Source organism: Barbatula barbatula, assembly GCF_947034865.1.
Source record: "Barbatula barbatula genome assembly, chromosome: 19".
In the NCBI taxonomy this organism is placed as follows: domain Eukaryota; kingdom Metazoa; phylum Chordata; class Actinopteri; order Cypriniformes; family Nemacheilidae; genus Barbatula; species Barbatula barbatula.
In genome coordinates this window covers 16,790,777-16,818,757 of record NC_136782.1, presented here as the reverse complement: position 1 = coordinate 16,818,757, position 27,981 = coordinate 16,790,777, and the positions used below count along the sequence as shown (strand labels likewise).

Genomic DNA, 27,981 nt, shown 5'->3' with positions numbered 1-27,981 from the left:
AATGTGACAAAAAGTAATCCTTTTCAACAATTGAAAAGAAACCAACTTACAGCCAGATTTATTAAACGGGGCAAAATACAGAGAGAGCGCAATTTTAAAAAAGCGCAGATGGGAGTGAAGATTTACTAACAAGGCGCACACGGCTAAAAAAAAACATGGGCGCAATATCTCATTCTCGTAATGACCAACGCGATCACAGAGAGAGTTTAAGACTTTTTTGAGTGTTTAATGAAGCTGAAAATACTAGTACAATGCAAGTAAATTTATGTTGCGAGGTTCATTTAAATACTCTCCTCCCATAAAGTTTGTGTCTGAAGACGAAACTCCTACAAATGCATATGCAGAAAGCAAAAACGTCTTTTCAGCGCTCATTTTTACTCCATGTCTTTGGAGTTGGTCTTAAAGAACTTTTCTCCCTATCAGTAAAACACCCATAGCTAGAGTAAAATAAGCTTTATCTTGTCTCTCACTTCAGCGGAGCAGATCTTGGATGTGTCCAGACTCTTGCAGGTGGACAGAAGGGCCAGTTTCCACTGGGTTAGTAACTGAAGCAGCAGTTTGAGCGAAGCGTCCAGTAGGGTTTGGTGTGTGTCCTGCACCTCTCGGAGCAGAAAACTACAGTAACCCAAGAGAACTTCTTCCCTCCAATCTGAAAAGTCTACCAGCAGACTCTGCAAAGAATTCTGGGCTATTAGACGCAGTTCATCGTCCATATGGATGGTTAACCTGCCAGGAAAAGACAAGAAGATATATTAATATACGCGAAAGCTCAGGACATAAAATGATACTTAATGGTGAACTAGTGTCTGCAAGTGTAAAATCCCAGAAACTAAATTTCATAAATTCATTTCTAAATCTCGCTTTAAAATCTGACCAAACATATTATAGGTCTTGTTAATAATCTGTAAACTTTCTGAAATCTTCCATGATAGTGCAGAGGAAGTTCAAAGAGATAGATCAACTTTAGGCTGAACTAATGGCTTAAACATGAGGAATCAAGTCTGATAAAACTAAACCTGACTCGGATTACACCAGGACATCCTATTCAAAGCGGAGAGGCCGGAGAGATCGCGTTACTTGCGCTTTCAGGAAACCTGACCATCGGACCATTCGTCAAAGCAAATGCTTACTTCAGTACATGCATCCATTCCCGCACCAAACGTACAGTACACACACTCACCGAGCTAAAAGGTCTATGAGCTCCGACTTTGACATGCCATCGGGAAGGATGCGTGGAATAGCAGCTATACATGTTCTGAGGAGGTCGATCTTAGGCTTCCTCTCGCCTCTGCCAGTATAGAGAGAGGTCATACGAGTTCAAACAGAACTTTAAAGATATTTCAACATTTTGCTATAAACGTACGCAGTATTTTAGGTAAATCGAATTGGTTACATCATTTAAAAAATGTATTTTACAAACATTATCGTTAAATATAAGATTTTAAAGTAGAACTTAAAATAGGTGCTTCACAAAGCCTATTAAAAACCAAGTCTGTAATTCATTGACTCTTAATTTTTACATACGTGATCATATCCTCGGGTTCTTTATTCAGCATCTGTGCATTACTGAGCATCATACACCGGCCGACTTCCTTATCCAAATGTCTGAGGATGTTGTCCAAAGCTTTCCGCACATGAGGATAATAGAGGCACATTCCTGAAAGAAACAGAGAGACAGTGAAATACTGGAACAAAAGAAATTGTGTTTTTACACTGTGAATTAAATATGAATATAATAACGCAATGGCGTTTCATATTTAAACATATATTTATATAGTTTTTAACTATAGTCTTTAAAGTTTCAGGGGAACATACAGTATAAACTCACCTATGACTTTTGCCTCCTCCTCAGTAAGAGGCTTGTTTAAGTATGTCTTTTTAATACGAAGTGTGTTCCCAGAAGGCAACGTGGCTCCCGTGTTGGGCATAGGCGGCTCGCCGTCCTTCTGTTGCAGCTTATCTGCAATAACCAGGAATGCTCGGAGACCTATATTCATTCTCTACAAAAGACAACCAACAAACCAATTGAGTGTCAATCTTAACACCGACACTGTAACTAAATCCAAAACGACTCTTTACCTCTGGATTAAGACTAAAGGCTTTTGCGGGTTTCCCAACACACAATAGATCAAAAATGACTTCTTTCATTGCAAAGTCAAGTCTTTCCTGTATGAAAAAAAAAATGGGGAAATGTGTCTTAAGTTAAGCACTTTGCGATACGATATGTAAATGTTTTAACATTAACATGCAGTGTGGCAAAATACAGTCGAATTTAGCAACAACAGCATATTTATTTTGGTAACATCACCAAATTCTTCTGTAGTTTTCACAACAAACATGAGTTAAGTCCAATAGCTAAAAAACGGATTAACTCATTTGTTGTCAGTCATTTTATTTCAAACATACCTGTGCAATAAACTGTATAATCTTAACAAATATATTAAGAGGCATGTCTTTAGGAACCACACTGCGAGATCCTCTGGGGAACAGAGTCGTTACGATGGTGTGGAGCCGTCTGTAGGGGCGAGAACGTTGTGTTAACCCAAAACAAGTTAAGAATCAATGACAGACACACAGGTTGCACAAAAAGAAGGACAAAGCATACTAACACAGATAAGGAGGTAAAATTAGCATTCCATTACAGTGACAGATCTGAACTTGCCCTATTTGTGAAAGTCTCTCTATTTAAAGAAACGTTTATTATAATAGATGTTGGCTGATATAAGACTTGACCTCTTTGGGTTTACCGGTGCCTGTTGATATACCAACAACTTGCATGGGTTTGGTATGCCGTTTGAAATCCAAGATTTCTGATATTTTATGACCTACTACAATGCAATACATCTGACTGACCCAACAGTTTCCCTGCTTAATTGGAGCACTTTATTATAGGTGTGGTTCCAGAACTCACCTCTCCCTCTCATTTCTTAGATATTTAATATCATAACATACTCCCCTTTGATAGATTACACACTGTTCCGAAAACAGTTCAGAAGAGCACAATTCATCATTACTCTTTATCAAGTTTAAGGTTCTTCATTTCGTCACATACCATACATGTTACATGTGATGCGGGACAGTGAAATGTTTTTGTATATACAGTATCTGTATTGTGCAAAGTTTGGCCATTTTCTGTTTGCACAGAATAGTCTTATGCAGCTACACTCTCAAAAATAAAGCTGCTTCAAAAAGATCTTCGATACCATAGAAGAACCTTTTTTGTCTAAATGGTTCCATAAAGAACCTCTAACATCTGTTCTTCAGATTATAAAAAAGTAAGAAAGAGACGGTTCTCTAAAGAACCTTTGACTGAAAAGGGTTCTTCTGCGGCATCGCTATGAAGAACCCTTCAAGCTACTTTTTATTTTTAAGAGTGTAGATCTGACAAAAAAAAAAATGGTCCACCGAGCTTATTATAGTTTGCCAAAACTATTAAAACATTTGTAATTTACAAACGTATATATTTCTTAAATAACTTTTGAGATGTTGCCTCAGCAGTAAAGTTACCATTAAAGGCACTAAAATTATAAAGTGAAAAGAAATTAAAAGCTCAACTTAAACATAACATAAAAAAATACAAAATAAAAAAAACTAAACGCACATCATAAAATTGCTAATTTGAAACAAAAAAGGGGGAAAAAAAGCACATTAAACTACAAAAAACTGCTATTAAACTGCACAAACAGCACATTATAGAATTGGTAATATCGAACTAAAAATAAAAAGCATCATAAAAGTGCTTAATGTTATACTAAAAAACAAGCCAAAAATTAAATGCACATCATAAAAATGCTATAATATTAGACTACAAGTTGCAGAATTTTTTTTCTTTTTTTTAAATAAAAGCCAATTCAAAATATTAACAAAACTACAATTAAACTGAAAACAAACATATAACTGTGGTTGATTTGATGTGTACCATGTTAACAGCTGCATAATATAAACTGTTTCATATACTTTTCTTTAAGCATACTGTAGTATGCACAATTTTGAATTCACTACACAGGGTGCAAGTATTCCATTCTGAACATAACCCACAAAATAATCAGCACAATTTCCCCTTTTGATGGTAAAATGTCTTATAAACTCATTCCCATTATTAACAGTATTGCAGTAATCCTGATCATCAATTGTGAATTGTCTGCACAAGTCAAAAGCTCTCACTGTTCATTTCTGGCACTAAAAAGCAAACATGGGAGTGTACAGAATGTGGCTCTGAATGCCATGCCTTCGATTCCCAGCGGACCATCTCGATATACCAACACCCACCACCAACCTCCCTTTTAGTTTCTACTTCCTCCACCCATTTCTGGTCAACACCAGAAGACTTTAACCCCTTCGCCTCGGGGAACGACAGCTGCAATGGACTAATTGTTAACTCGGCTCCGTGCAACCACTTTGAAAAACGAGGGGTGTGGTCATGCCCCGATTCACTGGAGTGGGCAGGGAGGGATAGACGTCTGTTTTTGTTTGTTTTATAGCGTCCCTTAACCCACCAAGAAAATCCTGCTCTATGAATGCAGGCTATGTAAAAAAGTACAGATAGCCCCTCCCAGTTAGTGCTGGATTAAAACTGTTGACCAACTATGCTGTTTTTCTACCACGATGGGTTTTGTCTCTTGGACTATCGGTGGTTGCTTTAAACTCGACAACGACGCAACAAAGTAGGGATGTGCTTACCCCAGGGTCGCTGTGTTGCTTTCACATTTGATGCGGATCATGTAGACCCACAGGAGTCGATAGAGGGACTCTAGTGCTACCCGTGCCATTTTGGGGTCCTTGCTCTGTAATGAGAAAGCACAGTAGGAATAAAAAATACTTCTCAGTATTCCGTCGGGTTTAATAAAATATTTATTCAATTAAGATTCTATAATGTGTACTGTACCTTTAAATTGGAGAGGCAGTTGTTAAGAAAGAAATGCCATCTGTTGAGGAAAAACTGCTTCTGACTCACACACAGCAAACATGTCACAAGTGGGTAAAGAGCCTGAAGACCAGAAACAGGGAAGTTAAGTTTAAAGTGTTTGTCCACAAATATTAAGACACTGTTTCTCGTGTCACAAGACTGACCAGAGAATGTTTCTTTCTTGTTGACAGCTCAAAGGTGGTCTCATACAAGCTCTCCACAAAGTTCCTCAGACATGGAACGTTCACCTCGTTTTTGACAGCCTACCGTTGAAGTACACAGAACGGACAAGACATTGAGAAAGGGAATCAAATGACTTTTCGAAAATGAAAGGAATGCATTCTCACATGTGAAGTGTGTAACAGGCAAAATGCGTTCTGTTGATCACAAACAACTTCTAAACAAGTATTATTGTGAAATGAAAACATTCTCTAACCGCTGCAACAGGAACAAGAATCTCCACAAAGAGACCAGCCAAAGCGTGTTTGATGTCTTTGTCTTTCACTTCCAGGAAATACTGTGCACACTCCTGACAGAAAAGACCATTGTAGAACAAAAATGGCGTTCACAAACAAACTACTGTACATGCTGTCCTAGTGATCCTAATAGAAGACGCTGTAATCTTATCTGAAGGAGTCTCTAAATAGAGTATAAAGGAATACCTGCATGAACTGAAAGGAGGCTTCAAACTCCTCGACAGGATACATCTTGACTCTGAAGAACTTCACACCCATGATGAGGCTGATGGTGCTCTGGGCCACATACGGGCTCTGTTCTTTCAGGCGCAGCTCTTTTAGCTCACTCATGAACCTCTTTTTTACTGCAGAAAATCTATAAAGACAAAACATGACTAACACCGTGTCTACACCGGGCGCGAAGCGACACTACAAAAGACACTGGAAACGCATTTGAACACACTATAATTGTTTTTACTGAAATAAAATAAAATGAAAACAAATACTAAATATTAATATACAAAATAAATGACAAAAAATAATGGCTGGAATATACAATGTCTAAATTATTTCTACGATTTCTCAATGGCTATTTAAGATTCCGTTAACTTTTATGATTTTATAAAGCCTGAAAACAACACATATTTATATATTTGTACATATTTAAGAAATAGAGCCTGATTCCCTGATAGTTCCAGGTCTGAACCATTGCCTGCTAAGAAATCCAAATAGGACTAAAGGGGAGTAAGAATCATATTTATCAAAAAGTGTATAGTGCATTATAATGTATATAATCGTCGTTATGTATTCAAGTGTCTTTTCTCATCTGAATAAAAGTTTAAAAACTGGCTGCGTTTGATATAAAAAGCATTGCTCACTTTATGTGGCACAACAACAGTGGTATCTCGCCCTCATAAATCATACACTGAACGCCCATGCAAGATAACCAAAGACCCAGTAATGTCTCTCAAACACGAAACACAACTGTTTCCCAGGATGCCTTACATGTGCAGGAAATACACGGGTCTGTGTGAGTTGAGAAAGATTAGGGGAATGATGATTATGTATGGAGGATGTTAAGCATCCAGGCCACTTATGGATGTGGTGCTCAAGATCTGGAAGCTCAAATAAACAGAAGATTATTTCCAAGTCTTGGTATAGCAAAGTGGGGACTTGTCAGCAACTACCTGACATGCTCATGTTTCAGACCTAGCTGAAGGTCCGCAGTGATGAAGATGAAGAAATAATCTTCACCATTGATAAATGACAGTATCTTTGTTGTTGTCGTACTGATAGCCACTTACTTTGCTTGTGCTAATATTCCAATTACTTCAGCATAGAGATCAGCTACAATGTGCATATTGGCAGTGTTGGGACCGTGGTACCTGCGCATAATGAAAACAAAGAGAAACGTCCATACGTGTACACGTGTAGCATTTATAAGTTGTCACAAAATGTAGAAAGAAAATAATCTCGTACCCCTCTTTGTATTTAAAGTGCTTAAATGCCAAATGTATCACTTCATGGACCAAACCATCCATAACTGGGTGCAGGGGCATCTGATCAAAAAACACAAAAATGAGCACTACTATATTTCACAGCTACTCCTGTTGAGATAACATATTAATACAGCTACAAAAAGTATTATTATCTACCGGGCAAATTTACACATTGATATGTTTTGCTTTTTACATGCGTTATATATAGAAGATTTACAGTACAGTTCAATTTGAGTAGACCATAATGGGATGTCTAGTTACATTTGACCTTTGAGATAGTTAGACTTGCACATATTGTGATGTTACCTGTTTAAGAACCTCTATGAGCACAAGAGAGAAGATGAAATCTATGGCTAGGTCTCTCCTCTCCAGCAGATAATCTTTCTGTTGCTCATCACTGTGTGATGGAGAGAAACAGAGAATGTAAACAGACTAAATGATCTATTCTCATTGATAAAACAGTTTTGCGGATGACTCAACACCCATGACATGATATTGCTTTCTCATAAAGAAAAACTTTTAACACATTCATTGAAGACCTCTGACTATAAATTTAGCCTTTGGCCTTATCTGCTAATACATACAAAGAACGAAATGAATAACAAATAAATAAAAACAGAAAATGATGGACTCACACTTTGGACTTTGTGTTGGAACGCGGTCTGCACTCATAGGATTCATCTTCAACACCATTTTGTCTTTTGTACCAGTCAAATAAGGTGCGTAAGATAGATGGCAGGCAATACTCGGCCAGAGAACTCATGGTGCCGATTAACTGAAAGAAATCAAATATATTTATCTCAGGAAAAAATACATCCATTGCATAGTGTGTACTGTGTCTTTAACTGCGTGTTCTGTGAAGATAAAATGAGGCAGGTTTAAATTAAATGGGCAATTCCAACATTATAGACATTTTGCTTTATGGACGTGGCATAAAAATGCTCAGAGAATGCATTTGTTTACGAATATATTGAATCTGTTTATTTTTTACTTAACCCTTGTTGTTAGAGTCCCTAAACCTAAAAAAAGTCAGTCTATGAAAAACATTCCTATTTAAAAAAGGGAAATAAACATGCGTTTATTGCGTTATTATTATGCGTGTATGTGACAAAAAAAGGAAGCGTTTTGAGGAGGCGACAAACTTTGTAGGATTTCTGTGAACTAAAATGCACAATCCTGAAGCAATTATACCCAATGAATGGAGAAGGGATGTCTCCTTATAGAACTCAAAATAGTTACTTTATTTATGAGAATTACGTAGCGTTATGGATGTGACAATCCCGAAAATGACACTTACCAGACTATGAAAATCATGCACTTAAAATAAAACAAATGCTTTAAAAATTTGAAGAGATATCTCACATGGATATTTGAACCACCGAATGATAATATCTGTGCTGTTAATATCTGAAACTTTCATGGTAAGGTTGACATTTTCACAGAATTGCCCCAATGTGCTATATTAATAGAAATGCTTACATATTTTTCAAAATACCTTTTGTAGTTGTACAGATTTAGGAAAACAATAGATTCATTAAATGATGACTACTCCAATAATCCAACCGGAGTAAATTAAATGCAGAAGTATTCTTAACTGAAATATGTGTGAGTGTGTAATACGTGTTTACTCCTAATTTCCAGGAGGCAGTGAAAGCAACGAGGAGGGGAGGGAGTTTGGGTAATGAGTGCAGGAAGGAAAGGCGGACCCTAGTGAGGACTCGGCACACAGGAAAGGGAGGGGAAGAGGCGGCGTTCAGGAGCCTAGGGGTGAACACAGCCAGCCCTTCATTCCCTAAAGAACCCTGGGAGAAGAATCCTCTCTCAGTGAGGCTGCAGAAAGCCCAGAAGATCATGGGTACAAACACAGCCCTGTGAGAGCTGAATGAGCCTGCTATTCACCTGCCTCCAACACACACAAACACACACACATACATGCATACATGAAGAAACACAAACTTACAGACTCAAGGCAAGGAACACACACTCCACCCAAGCGAGTAATAAAAAGGACCTTTCATTTGGTGTTTGCAATGTATTTAGTCGGTGTTGAAATGTTTCAGCCGATCTAATCTCCGTATTAGCATTTGCAATTGACTATTTATTTAGCAAAATATGCCAAGGAACTTGAAAATAAGCTTTTTTGACAGTATAAAAATACATCAAATATATACAAAAAGAATATTCATGTATATCAATGTATTAGAAATGAAAAGCATCTTACAAAAACATCTGAAGTCCTTATGTAACACAAAGTCTCCACTGTGGATGTCAGATATACTCTAAAACTCTCTTATCTAATTTATCAGAGATAAAAATGGCTGCATTAACTCATGCCGAATACCACATCAAGCTTCTACGGAGTTCACTTTCGATGCTTTAAAGGCCAGACAGATCTATGAATCTGTGAATAATTCAAAAAGTCAGATACATTTTTGGCACAGCAGGGCTCTCTCTTGTCTTTTCGCTTGGACATCTGTCCACAGACTGGACCTGAGCATGTGTCTCTGTGGTGTGTGTGTGTGTGTGTGTGTATGTGTGTGTGTGTGTGTGTGTGTGTAAAGCAAATGGCACTTACTTGATCGAACTGTGGATCTTCACTCCTCTGAAGAGATTTTATAAGTGTTTTTTCCTGTAAAAGCAACAGGAATATTTATTGTATATTAACGGTTTTAAATTAAAACCACCTAACGGTTTCTGAGTCTTTGCAGTGGTCTGCCGGAAGTTAACTTTGTGCCACAGAAAGTTTGTTTATGTTGTTGCTGCTGAAACCGTCTACTGTAAGTATAATTCTATCCTGAAAATATCCATATTTGACTGAAAGAAGCAGAATTTAAACATTTCCCAAAATCATGTGTGTTTGGTTTCATACATACTTCATATGACAATTACATTTCCAGTGGTTTTCAAAACACCAACTTTTCCGACAGAACTGAAAACTATTTCAGCTATGCAAATCGCATTAATGTTTTGCCACATGGGAAACAGATAAAAAAAACCATCCTGGTCTCAGACTTTGGCCAAAGGGTTAAAGGGCTTTCAGACACTACTGGGCTTGTCAAATATAATACTTTCAGACAATGCTAAATGAAGTTTGAGCTCATTCACCCAACTGAAGCCCCTCTCTTTCTGTCTTAGGTTAATAAATATTTCAGATGCCGGAGTCATTTAGGGAGAAACAGATGAGAGGTCGGGCCAGAACAGAGCAATATATCTTGTAAGATAGGGGCTTTTATTAAAGGTTAATGAGCCAACACGCCCTCGTGCGCTTATAAAAAATAGTTTTGCCACTTATGAAATAAATTATCCTTGAATGTACTGTTCATAAACAAATTTAATAGTTCATGACTAGGTTTGTTCAACACATCTTAAACAGACTATTTCCAAAGAAACACTTTGGAATCGTCACAAATGGCACATCATATCCTAAAAAAATCAGATACTAGTAACACAGTATTTCAAACAATAAACACCTCTGAGAAAGTCCTGGTAACTTTTCTTGGCGTAAGATGAGTTCATCCCAGTGGTAGAATTTACGGAGACACAAAGTCCCTGTCCTTAGATAAATACTGTCTCTGTGGTTAACTTTCAACTGCCTAGTGGGCACAAAACTCGCTGCTAATACACATAGAAGTCAATTTGTATGGCATAATACTAAGGCCTGAGATGTTTCCAAACAATCGTTTTTGACAAGGAAAGAGCTATGTCGGTCAACTGCACTTGAAATCTGAGGAGTATGCAAGCATTGCATACCAACAATCTGTATATTTTCTGTTCCTGGCAGATCAAAATGTAATTTCTATCGACAATAGTCACTTTTAGGCTACAGACACAATTGAGCACGGGAACAGACTCTAATAAAGCCTCGCTCACCAGAGGCTCGGCCATGATGATGCCGATTTTCCGCTCGGTGATGGTGGTGAAGTTGGCGAAGAGGCTCTTCAGCACGTACTCGCCCGGCCGGCTCTCTGGGTCAACGCTGATGGGCATCATGGCAGGCGGTCCCTTCTCACCCTGCGAGCAGCACACCGGAGGGACGGGAGGCTTGCTGTACCCTGGTGAAGCTTCGGACAAAAAACAAAACAAGAGAAACTCATCTAAAAGGGCAAGAAAAGGAGTCTTAACATCATACTGTTATTAGCACAATCTTACTTTTAAGTTATTATTTTGAAATATCTTGACGCTTTAGAACAAAGTCTCCCAGCCAAAAAGCTCATGGAATGTTCACATTAGCCAAGCTGATGTTGCTGAGGTGTCCAAACGTTTGTCAGATTTACATGAGTTTCTTCCCCAGCGACAGCATATATATTTGCACAATATTACAATCTTGTGTGATCTTCTTGAATTCAAAAAAATTAATAATAACAACTACTTGATGAAAGAGTAATAACTCAAACATAAAGGGCGGCTTCATTCATGTCAGAATAAATACACAAGAATTCTCTGGTGTTCCCAAAATAAGAAAAATACTGTATCACAGACAATGGTTATTTCCTAATACAGACAGTTGTATGCACTTCAAAACGTTCGCATTTGGTGGCTTTCTTCCAACCGCACAAACAAGACTTTAAATCATGGCGGTGTAAAACTATGCACTTATAGTGTGCTATAGTTCACTCAATAATGAAATTTCTTCATCATTTACTCCCATATCATATGAACATAAAAAGATATTCTGAAGAACGTTTGGACTTCTATTGTACGGATACAAAACCAATGAGACATTACTCAAAAAACCTTCTTTGTGCTCTATAGAACAGGTTTTGAAAAACATGAGAGTGAAATAAATGATTTTTATTTTTGTGTATGCTATCCCTGTAATCGCCTAGATCCACTTGACACAAAGATCCCATTTGAAGCAGAAGGCACAACGTAATATCACAAGGTTGAAATGTTCGTCCACAATGCTCACAAGCACACACCAAAGCTCATGTACTGTAACGCGAGTAATGGTGGTCGAGTTGCAGTGGGGTCATGTGATTACTGTGTTCATTTGGACAACACATTTTTCTTATCATTGGTGAAAACACAGCATGCACACAAGAGTCGTTTTCTTTATGATCTCATCTAGTTTAATCTGCAGAAGTTTGCACTGCACTTACAAATTCTTTAACACGGTTTTAAGCTACTATCTTTATTTAAACAAAACCTCACTCTCACTTGTAGCACCTACCCCGGCCCTTGATAAAGTTGACCATGCTGGTCTTATTCCAGCACATGACTGTGCTATCCATAGTAGGAGAACGGCGTAAAGGATCCAGATTTCCAAACGCTCCACTCACATGGCCTTTTCAATCATCCCAGCAATGTCCAGACCCTCTTCGCCACTTGCCCCGTGCACTGGCGGTCCCAGACCGGGTCGGCAGAAATTCCGCAAATTAAGTGATAACAAATCCACATGTGTTAGATCGGCCTCCGCTTCCCGAGAGCGAAGGTCAGGCTTGAATATTTTGCTGAAGCCTGAGCAAGTGTGCAAGAGTGACATGCTACAGTGGCATAGCTGGAGCTATATTTATCCCAGAGTACACACCATACGTGCCGATTCACCCTCTGCCACAGACCAACAGTGTAAACATCATCCGATTGGATACAAATTCACTCGCTTATTCACTCACACACTTTGCTTACGCAATCAACAAGACTTGCTTCTGAAAATACAGAAATGATTACACAATCCAACTCTAAGGAGAACAACCGTGAGTAGTGCATGGGTTGCAAATGCAAACTATGCTTGCAAAACTTCAAACACATTTCACACACTCAAAACAAGGAGACGTGTTTATATTTTTTACAAAACTCCCCTGGTATTGCAACCCCTGAGAAAACCATTAAATCTCATATGAAAACCCCTGTCAACACCACACAGGCCCCAAGCTTAACATCTGGGAGATCTGCATGGGCAAACAACACAAAAAAGGACAGTTCCCGTCCTCCGTGTTCTTCAACGTAAACGCCAACAGTCACAGATGTTATTGCCAGAGAAGACGGCTGATCGAGTTTATCATGACTTTACGAAAGGTTACCAAAGAGAGTTTCCCACACACCCATTCTCCAAATCACCTCATATATCCGCTCTACAATGTAAATGTATGGAGATTTTGTCAGACAATGTCGCGTTTTAGCAGAAGTTAAAGGTGGGGTGTCCGATTTCTGAATTACTCTTGTTTAGACAAAGTCGGGCCAAGTACCAAAACAACCTTGTAGCCAATCAGCAGTAGGGTGTACAGTGCACTGGCGGACATCAGTCGAGCCAAGCGCTGACGAAAGTAAGAGATGGGTGTAGGGGTGTGTCTGTTTTGGTGATTTGAACATAAACAACGACTAAGAGAAATTGGACACCCCGCCTTTAAAGGTCCGGTCAGTAAAATCTAGCGGCAAGGTTGCAAATTGCGACCAAATGCTCACTCCACCCCTCCCATTCAAAACACTACAAAGGCTGACAGAACCTGGCGAATTACATGCAAGGGGACCCGCGGTGTATGTAGATAGACATAGCTCATTCTAAGGTAATAAAAACATAACGCTTCATTGTGTAAGCTCTTTATCCACCGCTGAAGAAATAGTTATAAGTATTATATTGCATTTCTGTCAATAGATCCTCCGAAAAATGACACACTGGACCTTTAAAGTAACAGCTGGTTGGATTAAACACGAAATGTTATTGGGTCGTGTTTAGTCACTATTTTATACTCGTTTACCGTCTGAACCGATAATATCTAAAAATAGCATTCAGTTGTGTTTAAATAAAATATAATGTGGTCAAAGAGTAGAAGGGAAACAGATTTTAAGTCCCAAAACTAGACCAAACTCAAACATGATGCGATGACTTCATAAATATGCTAATTAACATGTGACGTCATCAGTGCCACAGTCTCTGAAAAAACCTGTGGGAAACACTGCTACATGTGACTCTGGAAACAAGAGATGAAGTCAAGAGACCATGACATCAGCCTCTGAGCACTGAGCTGCTCCCATCAGGGACAATACAAGACACAGTACAACGCCTCTCTATTTCACACATACATTCACATGAGACACACACCAACACAAATGCAGACATGCACCACCGCAGTTTGATTCTCTATATACCAATTATGATTTTAAATTGCTATTGGACATTTGTATTGTGGCCTGGTGGTTAGAGCGTTGGGCTTGTGATCAGAAGGTTCCCGTTTCTAATCTCAGTGCCAGCAGGTCATGACTGAAGTGCCCTCTGAGCAAGGCACCTTACCCCTGATTTCTCTGCAGTAATGTGCCACTGTATAAAAACTACTTGTAAGTCGCTTTGGATAAAAGCGTCTGCCAAATGAATAAATGTAAATGTAAATAATCGGTAAATATTAATAAATACATTTAAATATTTCCTAAATATGTATACATGCATGTGTGTTTATTAATACAAAATGTATCTGCACGGACATATTTCTTTTATTCTGGAGTTTTTTAGAAGTTTTCTGGATGCAATTAATCGTTTGACACCCCTTGTATATGTTTCTCTAAACAAATAAACATAAATAAAAAAATCAAGAAAAACATTTAACATAACGTATGTCATATTAGTCAAGTGAACCGCAAAAGTTAAATTAAGAGCATTAAATAACATTTTGCCGCTGTGTCATTCATTTCAAAACGTTGATGTTAACACAAATCCAAAATATTTTTATACTACTGTTTTACATTCTAACGTACAGTTACATGTTTTGTTTAGCTTTACCTTTAAGAATGCACAACAGGTCCTTATGGGTACAATATCCAAAATATTTACAAATATTTTTGTTTAAGATGTTGAAACCTGTCAAGGTACAAAAAGGAACCTTTAACGTTACAACCTCAGTGACGTAAAAGGTAAAGTTTTGTACTTTTAGCTGACAGTGTATTTTTAGACTACACAAAGACTGGTACACTTATTTAATGAACTTAAGGTCTGGTATGACAAGGGATATTATGTTTTCCTTTCCCAAACTAATCCTGTTGCGACTTTCGCGAATTCCTCATATTTAGGGAGTGGAAAGCAAACAGGGAAAAAACATACTTCTAACTAAATCTGCCTCTGACGTGAATAATGTTTTTTTTAACATCCAGCCTCCAACTGTGTACAAGAAGCCCATGGGACAACCGCCATAACTTTAAATTAATGGGACCTATCCAAACCCATGCATTTTAAGATGCTTATCAGGCTTTTAGAACTCAAAGCCCACTGGTAGCCATTGGTTTCCAAAATAATTTCTCAAGATTTCAAAGATGAAACTCAAGATGTCTGCCTGATGCACAGAGAGTCACAGGCTCTGCTAATATCCCCACAAAGTCCTTCATGGAATACAACTCTACATCAATATGACATCCAGAGGTCACAGTCACCTTCTCAACACCCATGGGCATCCACACCTGAGTAACAAGATCAGGCTGTGTGTCAATGCCCGGACACACCGTGCAGTTTGAAGAGTGACATACAGAAAGTCCGGAAAGATGAGATATGATAACAGATATTTGAGATGTGCAGCTAAACAAAAAAAGGATTTAGCCATTAGGACTAAGGGTGAATGCTGCTCTAAACCTCTGAGCCAGTGCTAAAAATATATTTGGTACGCTGTGCAAAGCACATTTGATTTAGTGATAAGAACCTTTTACCCATTTACTCAGACAGCAAGAGATTATCATTTGGTCTAAAAAAACTGGGGATTATTGTGCCAAGCTGTGAATGGTTTAAAATATTCTTCAATGTCTGCTATAATTCAGGCTTCTTTAAAATATTAGGAAGTTCAGAGAAAGACTGAATTTGCTAACAAGGTACATAAAGACAGGTCAGCTCACAAAAACAATGCAAGCTTTTATGTGTTTGCAATTGAAAACAAATGCACTGCACAACAGCCGACTTTACATCAGAGTCAGCGGCAGAAATACTAACTATATTTAAAAAATATTTTGAGATATTTACAGTAAATATATTTATAGATTTGTAGGTTATATGCACTGCCACTCCTTCTGCAAGTTGATTTGCTGTCTGCTGACCATCCCTCAAATCTGATTGGTTGGTTTGGCTGGTGAGAACAGGCACCTGATGCACATTGCTCTGGGGAGCATACTGTGTACCGAAACACTTGGAGAGGGATTACTAAGCAATTTATAGACAGTCCATCAAGATAAGACATTCAACAAACGTTTAGTCCTGTACAACAAGATCTTATGGAAGTAAACATATGAATTTCCAACTGACCGTGTAATACAGTCGATCCAGTTTGTATGTAATACAGTAGTCCCGGATTTAAATGCATCAAAGTTATGACATGAATTTACATAAATGGGCATCTTTGTAGATAACTATTCAAATGCTCTATTCGCCTATGTCCAATCATCCCCAAAAAAGATCCATACTTCCTTAACCTAATCAAAGTATCTGATGAGTATGACTATAGGATAGATGTAACAATAAACAAAACGGCGACAACAACAACCACCTCACACAGACTTTCATAAAAACATGCACCACAATAACACACTCGCCGTCCCACATGTTAACTAAATCTGGATGTATCCCGCCAGCACCATAATACTCACAGCCGCTCCAGGACTTCAGCAGAGACTTGATGCTGATCTCAAAGAATCCAGAGTCCTGTTGGCTGGCCATGGCTGCGGCCGCTCGATTCAGTCGGAGGCAGTGATGCTGTGGTCCTGCGTGTTTCCACCCCCTGCCCGAGGCAGCATACAGAGCAGGCAAGTGAAGTCAGCTGCGTGCAAGTGATGTAAAACAATGATGCTGCCACAGACTGAACCAGAATAGATCACCACAGATCCGCTACGCTCTTCCCCCTCCTCTTAGGCACACACCCATATCTCTCTCTCTCTCTCTCTCTCTCTCTCTCTGTAAGGCAGGTTCACTTTAAATAACCCAATGTCAGTGGCTGGAGAAATCCTCTTAGCATCACATGGTTAATTATAAACCCTGTTTGAATGCGACCCAAGCCAGTAAGAGATGCTCACAATCTGACCTGAGCCGAGTGAGGTATTTAACTCTTCTTTTCTGTGAAACAAAGATATTTTGAGAAATGTCTCAGTGATTGATTCATACAGTGTCCATACAATGGAAGTCAATGGAAGTCCAAAATTATTTGGGCACATTCTTCAAAACTATTGTCTTTTGTGTTCTGCAGAACAAAGAAAGTCAAATAGGTTTGTATGTGATGAAAGAATTTTCGTTTTTGAGTGGCCTACCAATAAAAGCTCCGACAGGCAATAAAACAATTTGAAGTATGGAAGAAGTTGATTTTGTATATATGTTAGCCATACACTATGATTGACATTCCTCTTACACTTCACTTGCAGGTTAATTTTGGCTAGAAACAAACTACAGTCACCATTCAATACAGCATCCATGTTGACATTTTAAGTTAGCAAAAGACAGTCTCGTACACTGCAAAAGACAATGTGCAGTGCGAAAAAACATCTTCACAGTGGCAGAGGTTTTCAGAAGGATAGGTAATGATACAAAGAGAATACAATATACACATGATGAATAACAGTAGTGACTATAAAGAGCATTAAGCTGTACAAGCATTTGAGAAAATCAACTCGAGTCATTAAAAAAGGAAAGATCTCTATAGACATCAACTATCTGTGTCCAAATGCAAACAATGACTCTTCAAAAGCATACCCTGAGTCACTCATGGCATAATCCCATAATGCTCCTCTCCATCCCCTGATGTCAAGAACCTGCCCTCAATTACATAATGCACTCCCTTGTAGCCTATTTATTAGGTCAGCCTAGAATTACCATTAGTCCTAGCGGAGATAAAATAAAGAGTGTCTCTATTCTCACTTAGTAGAATTTACAGCAGTGGTCTTCAACGTGGTGCCCGTGGGCACCTGGTGGCCCGCATGAACTCTGTAAGGTGCCCGCCAAATACAGGGCCCAACAACAATGCTCAGGATAGTTGACAAATCTGTGACTATACTGATCAACCAAGTGCTACATTATCACACAATAAAATCGCCACATTTCTAATTAACTCTCACAGTGTGGATGAAATATACACTATGAGTGTTAATTTAAATAAAATTAACACCGAGAGTACTGCTGTGCATGAAATGTTATCAATATGTTATTATTAGCACATGTTTTAGGCTTAAACATATTCAAGTGCAAAAATATGTGAAAGAAAACTAAATTTGATAATGTGAGCCGAAAAATAATGCGTCACATGTTTAAAGTAGTCTGAACGTATTTTATCAACAAGTAGCCTCTAGATGATTTTATCTCTTCAGGTAGCCCTGGCTTACAAAAAGGTTGGAGAGCCCTGATCTAAAGTATTACTCAATTAAAACTATAGAGATCTGAAGTACGCTTTTTCTTCATGTTCATAAACACTGTGGACGGTGTGTTAAATGACAGTGAGTAACCCGTTTCAGACAAGTTATTACAAAAGGCCACGGCTGAACTATCAATCTTTCAACCAGTCCATTAACACCACACAGAGTAAGTGAAGAGTGTGACGTGTGTACTAAAACATCCTGACGTAAAAGCTTAATGCAACAAACATAAAGCAACGTAGGTGAAATGACACAAAGCAATCACAGAGCAGACAGACAGATGGACCAGAGAGAGAAAGAAAGGGGATAAACAAAGCAAGTGATTAAAAAACTGAATATATGGTGCATATAGGACTCCAAAAACAAGTAAATCACATTTACTTTAAAAGTGTTAATTTTTCTGATAACCATTACATTTAAAGCCATGATGAGTAGCCTGCAGTAGGAGTTAAAGCAGGCTGTTCGGCAGATTGATTCCCATTAAGAGCCTATTAAAAGCATTTTCAGGCTCTGATGAAGAGATGGAATGCGAAGCATGTTTCACCGATGCAGGCGTCATTGTGGATATCAGTACTTTCTCTCCACCCTGGCCTCTCATTCTCCCCTTTCACTTTTAACCTGGTCCTCTCTTCCAGATTTCTTCACACACAAGTCACCTTTTCAACACTTCCAAGTCTATGTCTCCGGAAATTCACATTTAACTGTAAACTATTGAACATGTAACACAAGCAGGATTCATAGTGGGTTCCACGATAAAAGTATTGTGTGTAAAATGTAATTTAGAGAATAATCTTGTACAAAAGCCAAGAAAAAGAACACTCAAATCCTTCGGACACGGACCATTACATTTAGCACAAACTTGAGTCCATGCCATGCCATAGCCATGCTTTCATTATAGCAAAAGAAGGACAAAACAAATATAAAGAAGAAATCTCATTATTAAATTTTCATATAATTTTTTACTTAAACTGTTATGGTTTTATAATTTAAACATGCTTTTAAATCTATTTAATATGTTTACAAACGTAAAATAAATTATAACTTTCATTAGTGGATTCTTGCTTTTTTATCTCACTGTATGAAATTGTAAAGCCACAATTAAATCAAGTTTTCTGTCATAAAGTAACATCTATATAAAGCAATGCAGTCACTTAATTCCGAACTTTGCAAAACAACTTCCTAGCAGCTTTTTGCCTTTTTCAATTGGATTATCTTATCATTTCTCATGTTCCTTCATCATCACTCCAATTTGAATAAAGAAGTTTCACATTCGCACCTTTATAAATTAATATTCAACACTGACAAACCAAAAGCAAACACTCTTTTTGAATAAACATGACACCACATTCTTGAAGTACCCAATAAATGTCTACAGACAGTGAGGAATTTCACACACGGCTGACAGAAAGTTGAACATCATGATGTCTTCTGACCTCTCAAGCAAAGTGCGCTATCAATCTCCAATTTCTTTAACCAGCAGTGACAACAAATAAACACGCATCTCGTCACCTACATGCCAATATAGTGGGCCTTTTCCTGGACTTCAGCTTCTTGAACTTCCTGCGAAAGTCTCCGCTTAGCATAAGGTCTTCAGGTGAGCCATCCATGTTCTCCAGCGTGCTCCCGTCGACCTGCTTTGCTCCATTATCCCGATACATCTCCAACTCCCCACAGCCCGACATCTCCAGCTGGTGAGCTGTCAGTCTTTCCTCAGCAGTGGCATTGAACTTGTGGTTTTACTTTATTTCTACTTTCAATTCTCTCTCGCTCTTCTTTTCCTTCCGACACAGAGCCGTGTGTTCATTCTGGGCTGTCTCTTACAGTGTGTTCGCATGGGCTGGCGTTGACAGATGCAGTCAGAAAGGAGCCCAGCTCTGAGCGGCTGGCGTGTTTTAACCCCCTCGCACTTGCCAAAGCAGTTCAGCCAGTTACTGTACAACTTATAAAAACAGCAAGGTGTTGGATTACTGCCCCGCCCCTGACAAAAAAAAACGGCTTAAAAAGAAAAGAGAAAGAAAGAAAGGTTTGGGGAGACAGACAGACACTGTGTTGCTATTACAGAGACACAAGAAGCACTCTAGCGCTCAAAACTTCCCCAAATTGAACTGTTATCACAAACAAGTCATTTCCTCCAGTTAAGTGTGTCCGAGTCATTTAGTTCTCATCCTGGAAGTCCAGAGGGTGGGGTGGGATTCCCCAAAGATAAACCCGGTGGGTGCCAGGTTTGTCAAATCTTTATACTGCACGTCTAACGTTATGGAGCAGTTTATAGATAAGAGAGTCTACTGGGATGGAGGAACTAGTTTTGAAACCAGACGGCTGGGATGGGAACTACTATTAAATCACTTAAGGAAAATGCTTAGAAACAGTCAAATGCTCTCTCACACACACACACACACACGTAATAGGAATAGTTGCATCATGGGTGTAAACCCATCGGGACTGAATGAGACACCCCTGTAAAAAAGTCTGCTTTTACCTTCTGATGCTTATTTGTACTTAGAAATAGCACCAGAAATGGCCCACACCTAAATGAATGGACTTTTCCACAGTTACCCTACATGAGAAATACAAACACACTTGTAGGCGTTTTCTGTTCTAAAGGTATGCCCGTTCGGGCAGCTAACAGACTGAAGAATAGAAATACTGTGTGCCACAGAAGAAAAAAAATAACAACTATTACGTGTTTGTCTTAATATGGGTTAGTCACAGCCTGTCACACCCAACCTGCCTAGTAACCCTGTTATATAGTACAATTTCTCAACATTTTTGTTTTATGTACTCTACAAGCAACATTTAACAGAACACCAAAGATTACAAATGTGCAAAGCCACAATTTATTTAAGAATTGATGTTATAATGTATCACTGACCATACCAGGCATGACAATAAGGTCAAATTAAAGAAAACTAAACTTAGAACTAAAACTAAAGAAATTAAACAAATTGCACAGTATATAAATCAATGTTTTTCACAACCGGTTGTGCTATTCAAAAAAGTGTTGCAATGGCGCCCTCTAGAGTTTCCAGTGTACTGTACATAAGCAATATGCTTGACACAAACTTGTTTAAAGGGATAATTCACCCAAATATGAAAATTCTGTCACCATTTACTCCTCCTCTGGTTGTTCCAAACCTGAATACATTTCTTTGTTCTACTGAAAGATATAAGGAAAAACGTATTAAAATCTATGAGAGTCAATGGGGGATGACATCTGTGTGCCACAGAAGAAAAAGCAATAAGAAATTTAGTCTGGAACAAACTGAGGGTGAGTAAATGATGATAGAATTTAGATTTTTGGGTGAACTATCTAACCCAAAAAGGAGGGTAACTCAAGCCCGTTTCTAAAAGAGAGGTAACTTTTGTCTTTTGTCAGTAGCCAAAGTAACTAACCTGGTCAGGAGAAGGTTTTCCTTCGTAAACCCAGAGTTTATTTTGATCTCCTCCCCCCTTTTCAAAGCGCAAGTGGTGTTCCTCATGCATTCATTCATTAATACATTGATGGCACACATTTTGATCACATAGACACCTAGAGATGTACTTTGATTTCAGCATTGCAATTTTGGACCCGATTGGAAGTTTTTCATTACCCTGTGCATTTTAATTAAAACTTTTCTTTACAGTGAATTACAAATAGAAAAACTCATCATCCATCCTAACAGGGCCGTGTATTACATCAGAGCATATTCTTTCCCTTACATGCACTCACAAATGGTAGTTTTCTACGAAGGATAAGAAATTAATAAATTAATGAATAAAGAAATTAATAAATACAGACAAATGCAGAAATGCAGCGATAAAGGTAATAAACAATTAATTTAGACATGAAGGTGTTCCTCCCCAAAATGCTCCGAACAGGGTTCGAACCGCTGATCCCCCAAACACCCTAAAAAGTGTCCTATATACCATGATATCTCACACTCATAACAGTGAGAGCTTGATAATGTTTTATTATATCTGTTGTTTTATTAATTTATTTACTGATTAATGTGTTTGTTTATTGGTTGGTACATGAATCTATTAACTTAAGTCATTTGCAGCACATAAGTAAATCCACTGTAGTCAGAGCGGAAAATGTGCTTCGCTCTCAAGCGCTTTCTGTCGCCATTTATCTTTTTTTGGTGCCGTTGCCATGGTGAATCGTAATATCGGCGCTCCACTGATCATGGCTTATCGTAGTTGTGGCGCAAGCGCTTAACTCAAGGTAAGACTACCCAGAGTTCATAGAACTAACTCAAATCAGCTGTTCTGAAACCAAAAACTCAAAGTTTCCAACTCTGAGCTCAAGGTTTAACCTAGAGTTGGTTGAACCTCCTTATTGAAACGGGCCCAAGGTCACTCTGTGTTAAAAGGTTAACGATTGGATTTCCAGGGAGCAAACAAATGTGATGAAAAATGTACATCTTGCATGAAAGTAGAAGTTGCTTTGAATAAAAGCATCGGCCAAATACATATCAATGCAGGTTGCTCAAGATAAATTCACTGATCATATAAAAGCTTTTTAAAGAAATTCTTTGAAAGCCCCAAAATGTTTCACAAGATCCTGAAATGCAGGCAACACTTTGGTCAAGGCAACCAACACCTCCAGCAACTGGGAGAATTCAACAAGCTTTTGCCATAGAGAGGGCCATTCGAATTGCATACGGCTGGTGAAAAATTAATGAGCACCTATTATTAGAATAAACCAGTTAAAGTAAAGTCTCGTATGAGCTTTATAAGTAAACTCTAGAGAAAGGAAATATCTGCAGATTCTGCACATGCAAGCAATACTCATACTGTAGCAAGTGATATCTGCCGCAATGCAAATAATGGGCCTGTCTCACTGGGCTAGACGTGTGTACTTTGTCTCTTATTGACCCCGTTCACATGCCTCAATCATTTGCACTCATTGAATGACCACTGCAAACACTTTTAAAAGAACATTGTTTAAACTGATGTGACCTCTCAAAACTCAATGGCTATATTATATTATGGAAAAGTGCATAAAATATGCAAAAAGGAACCATCTTTTTTTTAACCGTCTTGAACCGTGATCTAACCAAACAAATATATCCAGATTAGATGCAGTGTCATACACCAGTTTAAAATGTTCAATTTTTATTTGAGGGCAATACAGAGGCCCCACAAACTATGTGGATGCCTGAAAGTGTTGTTTACCCAAAAAATGAAAATGCTGTCATCATTTACTCATACTCGTTTCAGTACAGGAACACGTATTTCTTTTTTCCGGACACAAAACCACTTAACACATTTCTCAAAATATCTTGCTTTGTGTTCCACAGATGAGTCATAGAGAGATTTTAAATGACATGAGGCTAAATAAATTATGACAGCATTTATATTTTTGGATGAGGTACTTCTTTAAGATTTAAATGTTAACCAAGGACTAATCTTAAAGGAAAAGTTCACCTGTTAAAATATAAATTATGTCATTATGTACACGACCTGTTGTTATTTGAAACCTGTATGACTTTCTTTCTTCTGCCGAAAACTAAAGAAGATATTTAGAAAATGTTGGTAACCATCAATGGGAACAACATTTTTTCAAAAACCCTTCTGATGTGATTTCTCAGACCTCAGACATATATGAGCCCTTTCACTGAAATAAAAACCTCCGATCTTGTCAATAAGCGTATCTTTCTCTTTCCCAGGGTTAAGAGGCTCATGTTTTCAGCATTCAAGTACTCTTTTTTCTGCTCTTGTGATAATGGGGTCTTTCAGGGCATCTGGGTCTTCTTCACCCTGCACCTGTAACTGCTTGCCTGTTAGCGGGCAGAGGCGGGGGAAATATCTGGCATCCAATCAAACTGCTGGGAAACATTTGGGGGTGGAGCTAGCAACTCTTCAAAGAGAGATAGTGGCACTGACACCAGCAGCACCGCTTATATCCAGTTACAGCCAGGTGATTCCGTCCTTTTCTGCAGCCGGCATCGATACGTCTAACAAACGCTCATTGTTCAGTCTTCAAGATGGAAAGAGGAAATCAGCCGTTGACTCGGGTTCAACAATCAAGCGCCTGGCACTCACAAAAGACATCAGGTGTCTCGGGTGACAGGTAAAGACGCTGGGTATCGGGCCTTTGTCTGATGTGCAACGTGCATGCCAAGTCATAACTGAACTCCAGGTTAATTGGAGAGATTCATATGCACTCAAGATGAAACACAACATGAAGAACACAAAAGCTGGAGGAAGAACACGACTATAGCAGATTATAAAACTCCTGCCCACCTACTCGCATATTTATAGTAGTGAACGGCAGCACGGTTGCCTGAGAAACAAGCTGGGATGTTCTGATCAAAGCTCCGAGTTGAGACTTTGCTGTGTTCTCTGGGATGACGTTCAAACAAACACTTGCATTGCGCAAGGTCATCAATTCACATTTCTCTGATAGATTCACTATTTTCTTTTCCACAAGCGAGAATCATCATTATTATATAATAGAAAACAGACACGGACATTGCAGTTGCTCGCAACCACAAATGCACCTTCACACAAACTGTTCACATCCATCCTCCTACATTATACATAACGCTTCTTGACATCTAAATTATTAGTTATCTTTCTGAATATTTTACATCCGTGTCTAAATTTAACTAAATTGTCTTTTTATAACATCACAAGAAACATGGAGAACCCCTAACATTTCACTTTTGTTAAACTGAACTTTGAACTTATGTAAATATATATGAATGTTTTACTCTTTCCAATTTGATCCCATTTACACAAATTTACATTTATAAATAAGATCTTGGCATATTAAGCATTTACTGTTCCTCTTTTTTGTTGAATTCCCAAACAACACGCATTTCAATAACGTACAAGTGTGGCCCCTGTAGTATCACCTATGGCAGCCACAGAAACCTGCCCAAGGCTTTAAATTGAGTCCGTCCGATAATATAAACGAGCATGACAGCAAACCGACTTACATTTACAATAAATAACATTAAAAACAATAGTTGCGCACTTGCGTCTCAAGTTAAATGGAGAGACGTCAGTTTGTGTTTGATGCTAGTTCATCCCAAAATACCCACATGCGCAACATGTTGCAGCCTCATCACGCATCACGCATTACGCATCACGCATCACTTTTCCACCACTATAACAGACATTATAACGCTTACAGCAGGTACAGCACAATTTCAGGGCTCGGAGTTTAAAAGAGAGGGTTGAAGTTATTAATATTTTACGGAGAGTGTGGATTAACACAGATGACGACCTCATTCGCGTGGTCGCTGAAATAAACGTACCTCAGAGAAGACGACTGTCCGCGATCACAGCTCCATTTTTAAAAGTTGATGGGATCGCGGTGAATTCAAGCACTTGCCCTCGAGGTGCGAGCAGCCTTTGCCTGGTTGTAACTGTCAATCAACCGAGAAGCGAGTACGGTTAAGCTCCTCCCACCGATGTAATCCCCTCCCTCTGAAAGCGATAGCGTCATGCGCTCTTGAATGCCATGGTAACCATTCCGCAAGTTGAACCCCAAACTGTTATTTTTGGATTTTTTGAAGGTGACCAAAATGCTTGTTTTATAATCAACCTATTTCTTTCTCTGTGTAAATTTTATATACATAAATGTACATTTTCGAATAGCAAACCTATTTTTATAGTTTTTCTACAAGAGATAAAACTGTATTTAAAAACAATTATGTTTTCTTCCAATATGAAAGCACAAAGGACTTGTAAAATTTGCACTGATTATAAGCTTTTCAACCTATTTAATTTGTAATTTTATATTTATTTATATTATGTGTGTAACTCCCTCTCATGTATTTGTTTTTTACCTGTTTTATTGTTATTCTTTATTTTTGTCTTGTCTGTTTCGAGGCATGGAAATGTTTTTTTCTCTCTCTTTTCAAAGTGTTTCTTTGTTAAGTTTCTGTTGTAACATTGTTTTGTTATAGCAAAAGGTTCAATAAAGCATTATACAAAAATAAAAATAAAAAATAAACCATTCCGCAATTTTTTGGTTTAAAGTTAATAGTAGAAACACGTTTTTTGATATTCATTTATCTATTCTAATTAACTATTTTACAACAATTGTGATGAAAACGAACTTTATTTACAGACAAATTAAAAAAAGTACACTAACCCTCTTCTCTCAACAGGTAGTGGTCTAGCTTTTGTTGAAACTAGGAACTTTGTATTAGCACCTAATGTACTATTGATCTTTTAAGACATATCGCTTATTGCTCCCTGAACTCTTTGTTAGTCGCTTTGGATAAAAGCGTCTGCTAAATGACTAAATGTAAATGTATTACGGCTTGTAAACTGAAGGAATGTAAACTGTATGAATTGAAAACATGAGCCAGTTTTACATGCTTGCTACTGCTTGAGTCAACAAGAGTAAAAATGATAAAGAACCACAATATCTCTGACTGCCTCAAAACTAAAATTAATTAAGGGGACGGTAACGTCAATGTTTTATTAGAAAAATGCAATTGTTTCTTAGATAAACTAAATGACACATACAAAAATCATACATCATGTGTTCAAAATAATAGCAGTCCAACATCACTAGCCAGATCAGTCACTGTTTTGGGATTGAAATTATATTTTCATATGGCAAATATTTTAGAGTAATAGAAAAGCAACAGACCCAACAGTCATGACATGAATGCTGCTAATTCTGTGTAATTGAATCATTAATTGAAAAGGAGGTGTTCAATAGAGTTTAAATAGAGATGTAAATCATTCTCTGAAAAAGAATGTGTCTATCAAGAAGGCAGCAAATGTTGTACTGTGCATTTCTCTCTGAAAGTCTGAGTAAAATGGGTCATTCCAGACATTGTTCAGAAGAATCAATTAAAAAATTGACTAGAGAGGGAAACATATAAAGAAGTGCAGTAAATGATAGGCTCACCAGCTAAAATGATATCAAATGCTTTCAAATGGCTACCAAACCAGAAAGATGTCTAAGGAAACAGAAAACTACCATTCGAATGGATGGAAAAAGTGGCCCAAAGGGCAGAGACTCAGCCAATGATCAGCTCCAGGGTGATCACAGTAAGTCTGATGTAACCTGTGAGTACTGTAACAATTAGAAGACGCCTATATAAAGCCAAGCTATGGGCTAGAAGCCCCCACAAAATGTGCTGAGGTTACAATTTAAGCCACACACTGTGAAGACAGTGAAGCATGGTGGCGCAAGCATCATGATATGGGGATGTTTCTTATACTACAATTTATCGAATTCCGAGGATCATGGATCAGTTTGAGGACATTAATATACTTAAAGAGGTCATGTTGCCTAATGCCGAAGAGGAAATGGCTTTGAAATGGGTGTTTCAACAGGACGACGACCCCAAACACACAGGTAAGCGAGCAGCATCTTGGTTTCAGAAAAACAAGATAAACGTTATGAAGCGGCCAGCCCAATCTCCGGACCTTAATCCAATAAGAATTGTGGTCTGTAGTGCCATCGTCCTGGGCTGGTATACCTGTTCCCAGGTGCCAGAAGTTAGTCGACTCCATGCAACACAGATGTGAACCAGTTCTCAGAAACCGTGGCTATACAACTTAATATTACTTGTTTAGGGATTCACAAGAACACTAAATCTTCAAGCATTTTTCAATTCATACAGTAAATGTTTGACTTTGTAAAGAAAAACACTGCCATTTTTTTGGACAACCTAACATTCACTTTTCTTCACTTTCTGTAGAGTAATAACACATTTGATCTTCATGTTTTGATTTCGACTAGAATGTGCAGTGCTCTTAATGCATTTGTGTATTGAAATAAAAGTTATTATAAGTATTTTGAGCTTTACTCATTTTTTAAACACGCTGCTATTAATTTGAACACAACTGTATACACATATCT

At 38.2% G+C, this 27,981-nt stretch overlaps 1 protein-coding gene across 4 annotated transcripts in view; it reads right to left on the bottom strand.

Moving 5' to 3' along the window:
• Window positions 1-20,078, bottom strand: part of frya (furry homolog a) — a 48,104-nt gene extending 28,026 nt beyond the window's left edge. For 3 of the 4 annotated variants that reach the window (XR_013787998.1, XM_079481200.1, XM_079481199.1), the window contains exons 1-18: window positions 19,675-20,078; window positions 10,731-10,921; window positions 9,436-9,489; window positions 7,496-7,635; window positions 7,167-7,257; window positions 6,841-6,920; window positions 6,666-6,746; window positions 5,569-5,737; window positions 5,343-5,435; window positions 5,071-5,169; window positions 4,886-4,987; window positions 4,681-4,784; window positions 2,407-2,515; window positions 2,080-2,166; window positions 1,829-2,000; window positions 1,525-1,657; window positions 1,181-1,288; window positions 471-726 (exon numbers count right to left, since the gene is read on the bottom strand). Coding sequence is in view for 3 of the 4 variants with exons in the window: in XM_079481200.1 (XP_079337326.1) it covers window positions 471-726; window positions 1,181-1,288; window positions 1,525-1,657; window positions 1,829-2,000; window positions 2,080-2,166; window positions 2,407-2,515; window positions 4,681-4,784; window positions 4,886-4,987; window positions 5,071-5,169; window positions 5,343-5,435; window positions 5,569-5,737; window positions 6,666-6,746; window positions 6,841-6,920; window positions 7,167-7,257; window positions 7,496-7,635; window positions 9,436-9,489; window positions 10,731-10,921; window positions 19,675-19,843 (2,238 nt within the window). In the remaining variant the exon portion in view is untranslated. Of the gene's footprint in view, window positions 1-470; window positions 727-1,180; window positions 1,289-1,524; window positions 1,658-1,828; window positions 2,001-2,079; window positions 2,167-2,406; window positions 2,516-4,680; window positions 4,785-4,885; window positions 4,988-5,070; window positions 5,170-5,342; window positions 5,436-5,568; window positions 5,738-6,665; window positions 6,747-6,840; window positions 6,921-7,166; window positions 7,258-7,495; window positions 7,636-9,435; window positions 9,490-10,730; window positions 10,922-16,412; window positions 16,544-19,674 lie in introns of all 4 variants that reach the window. The other variant, XM_079481201.1, reaches the window with a different exon arrangement.
• Between the last annotated feature and the right edge of the window lie 7,903 nt (window positions 20,079-27,981).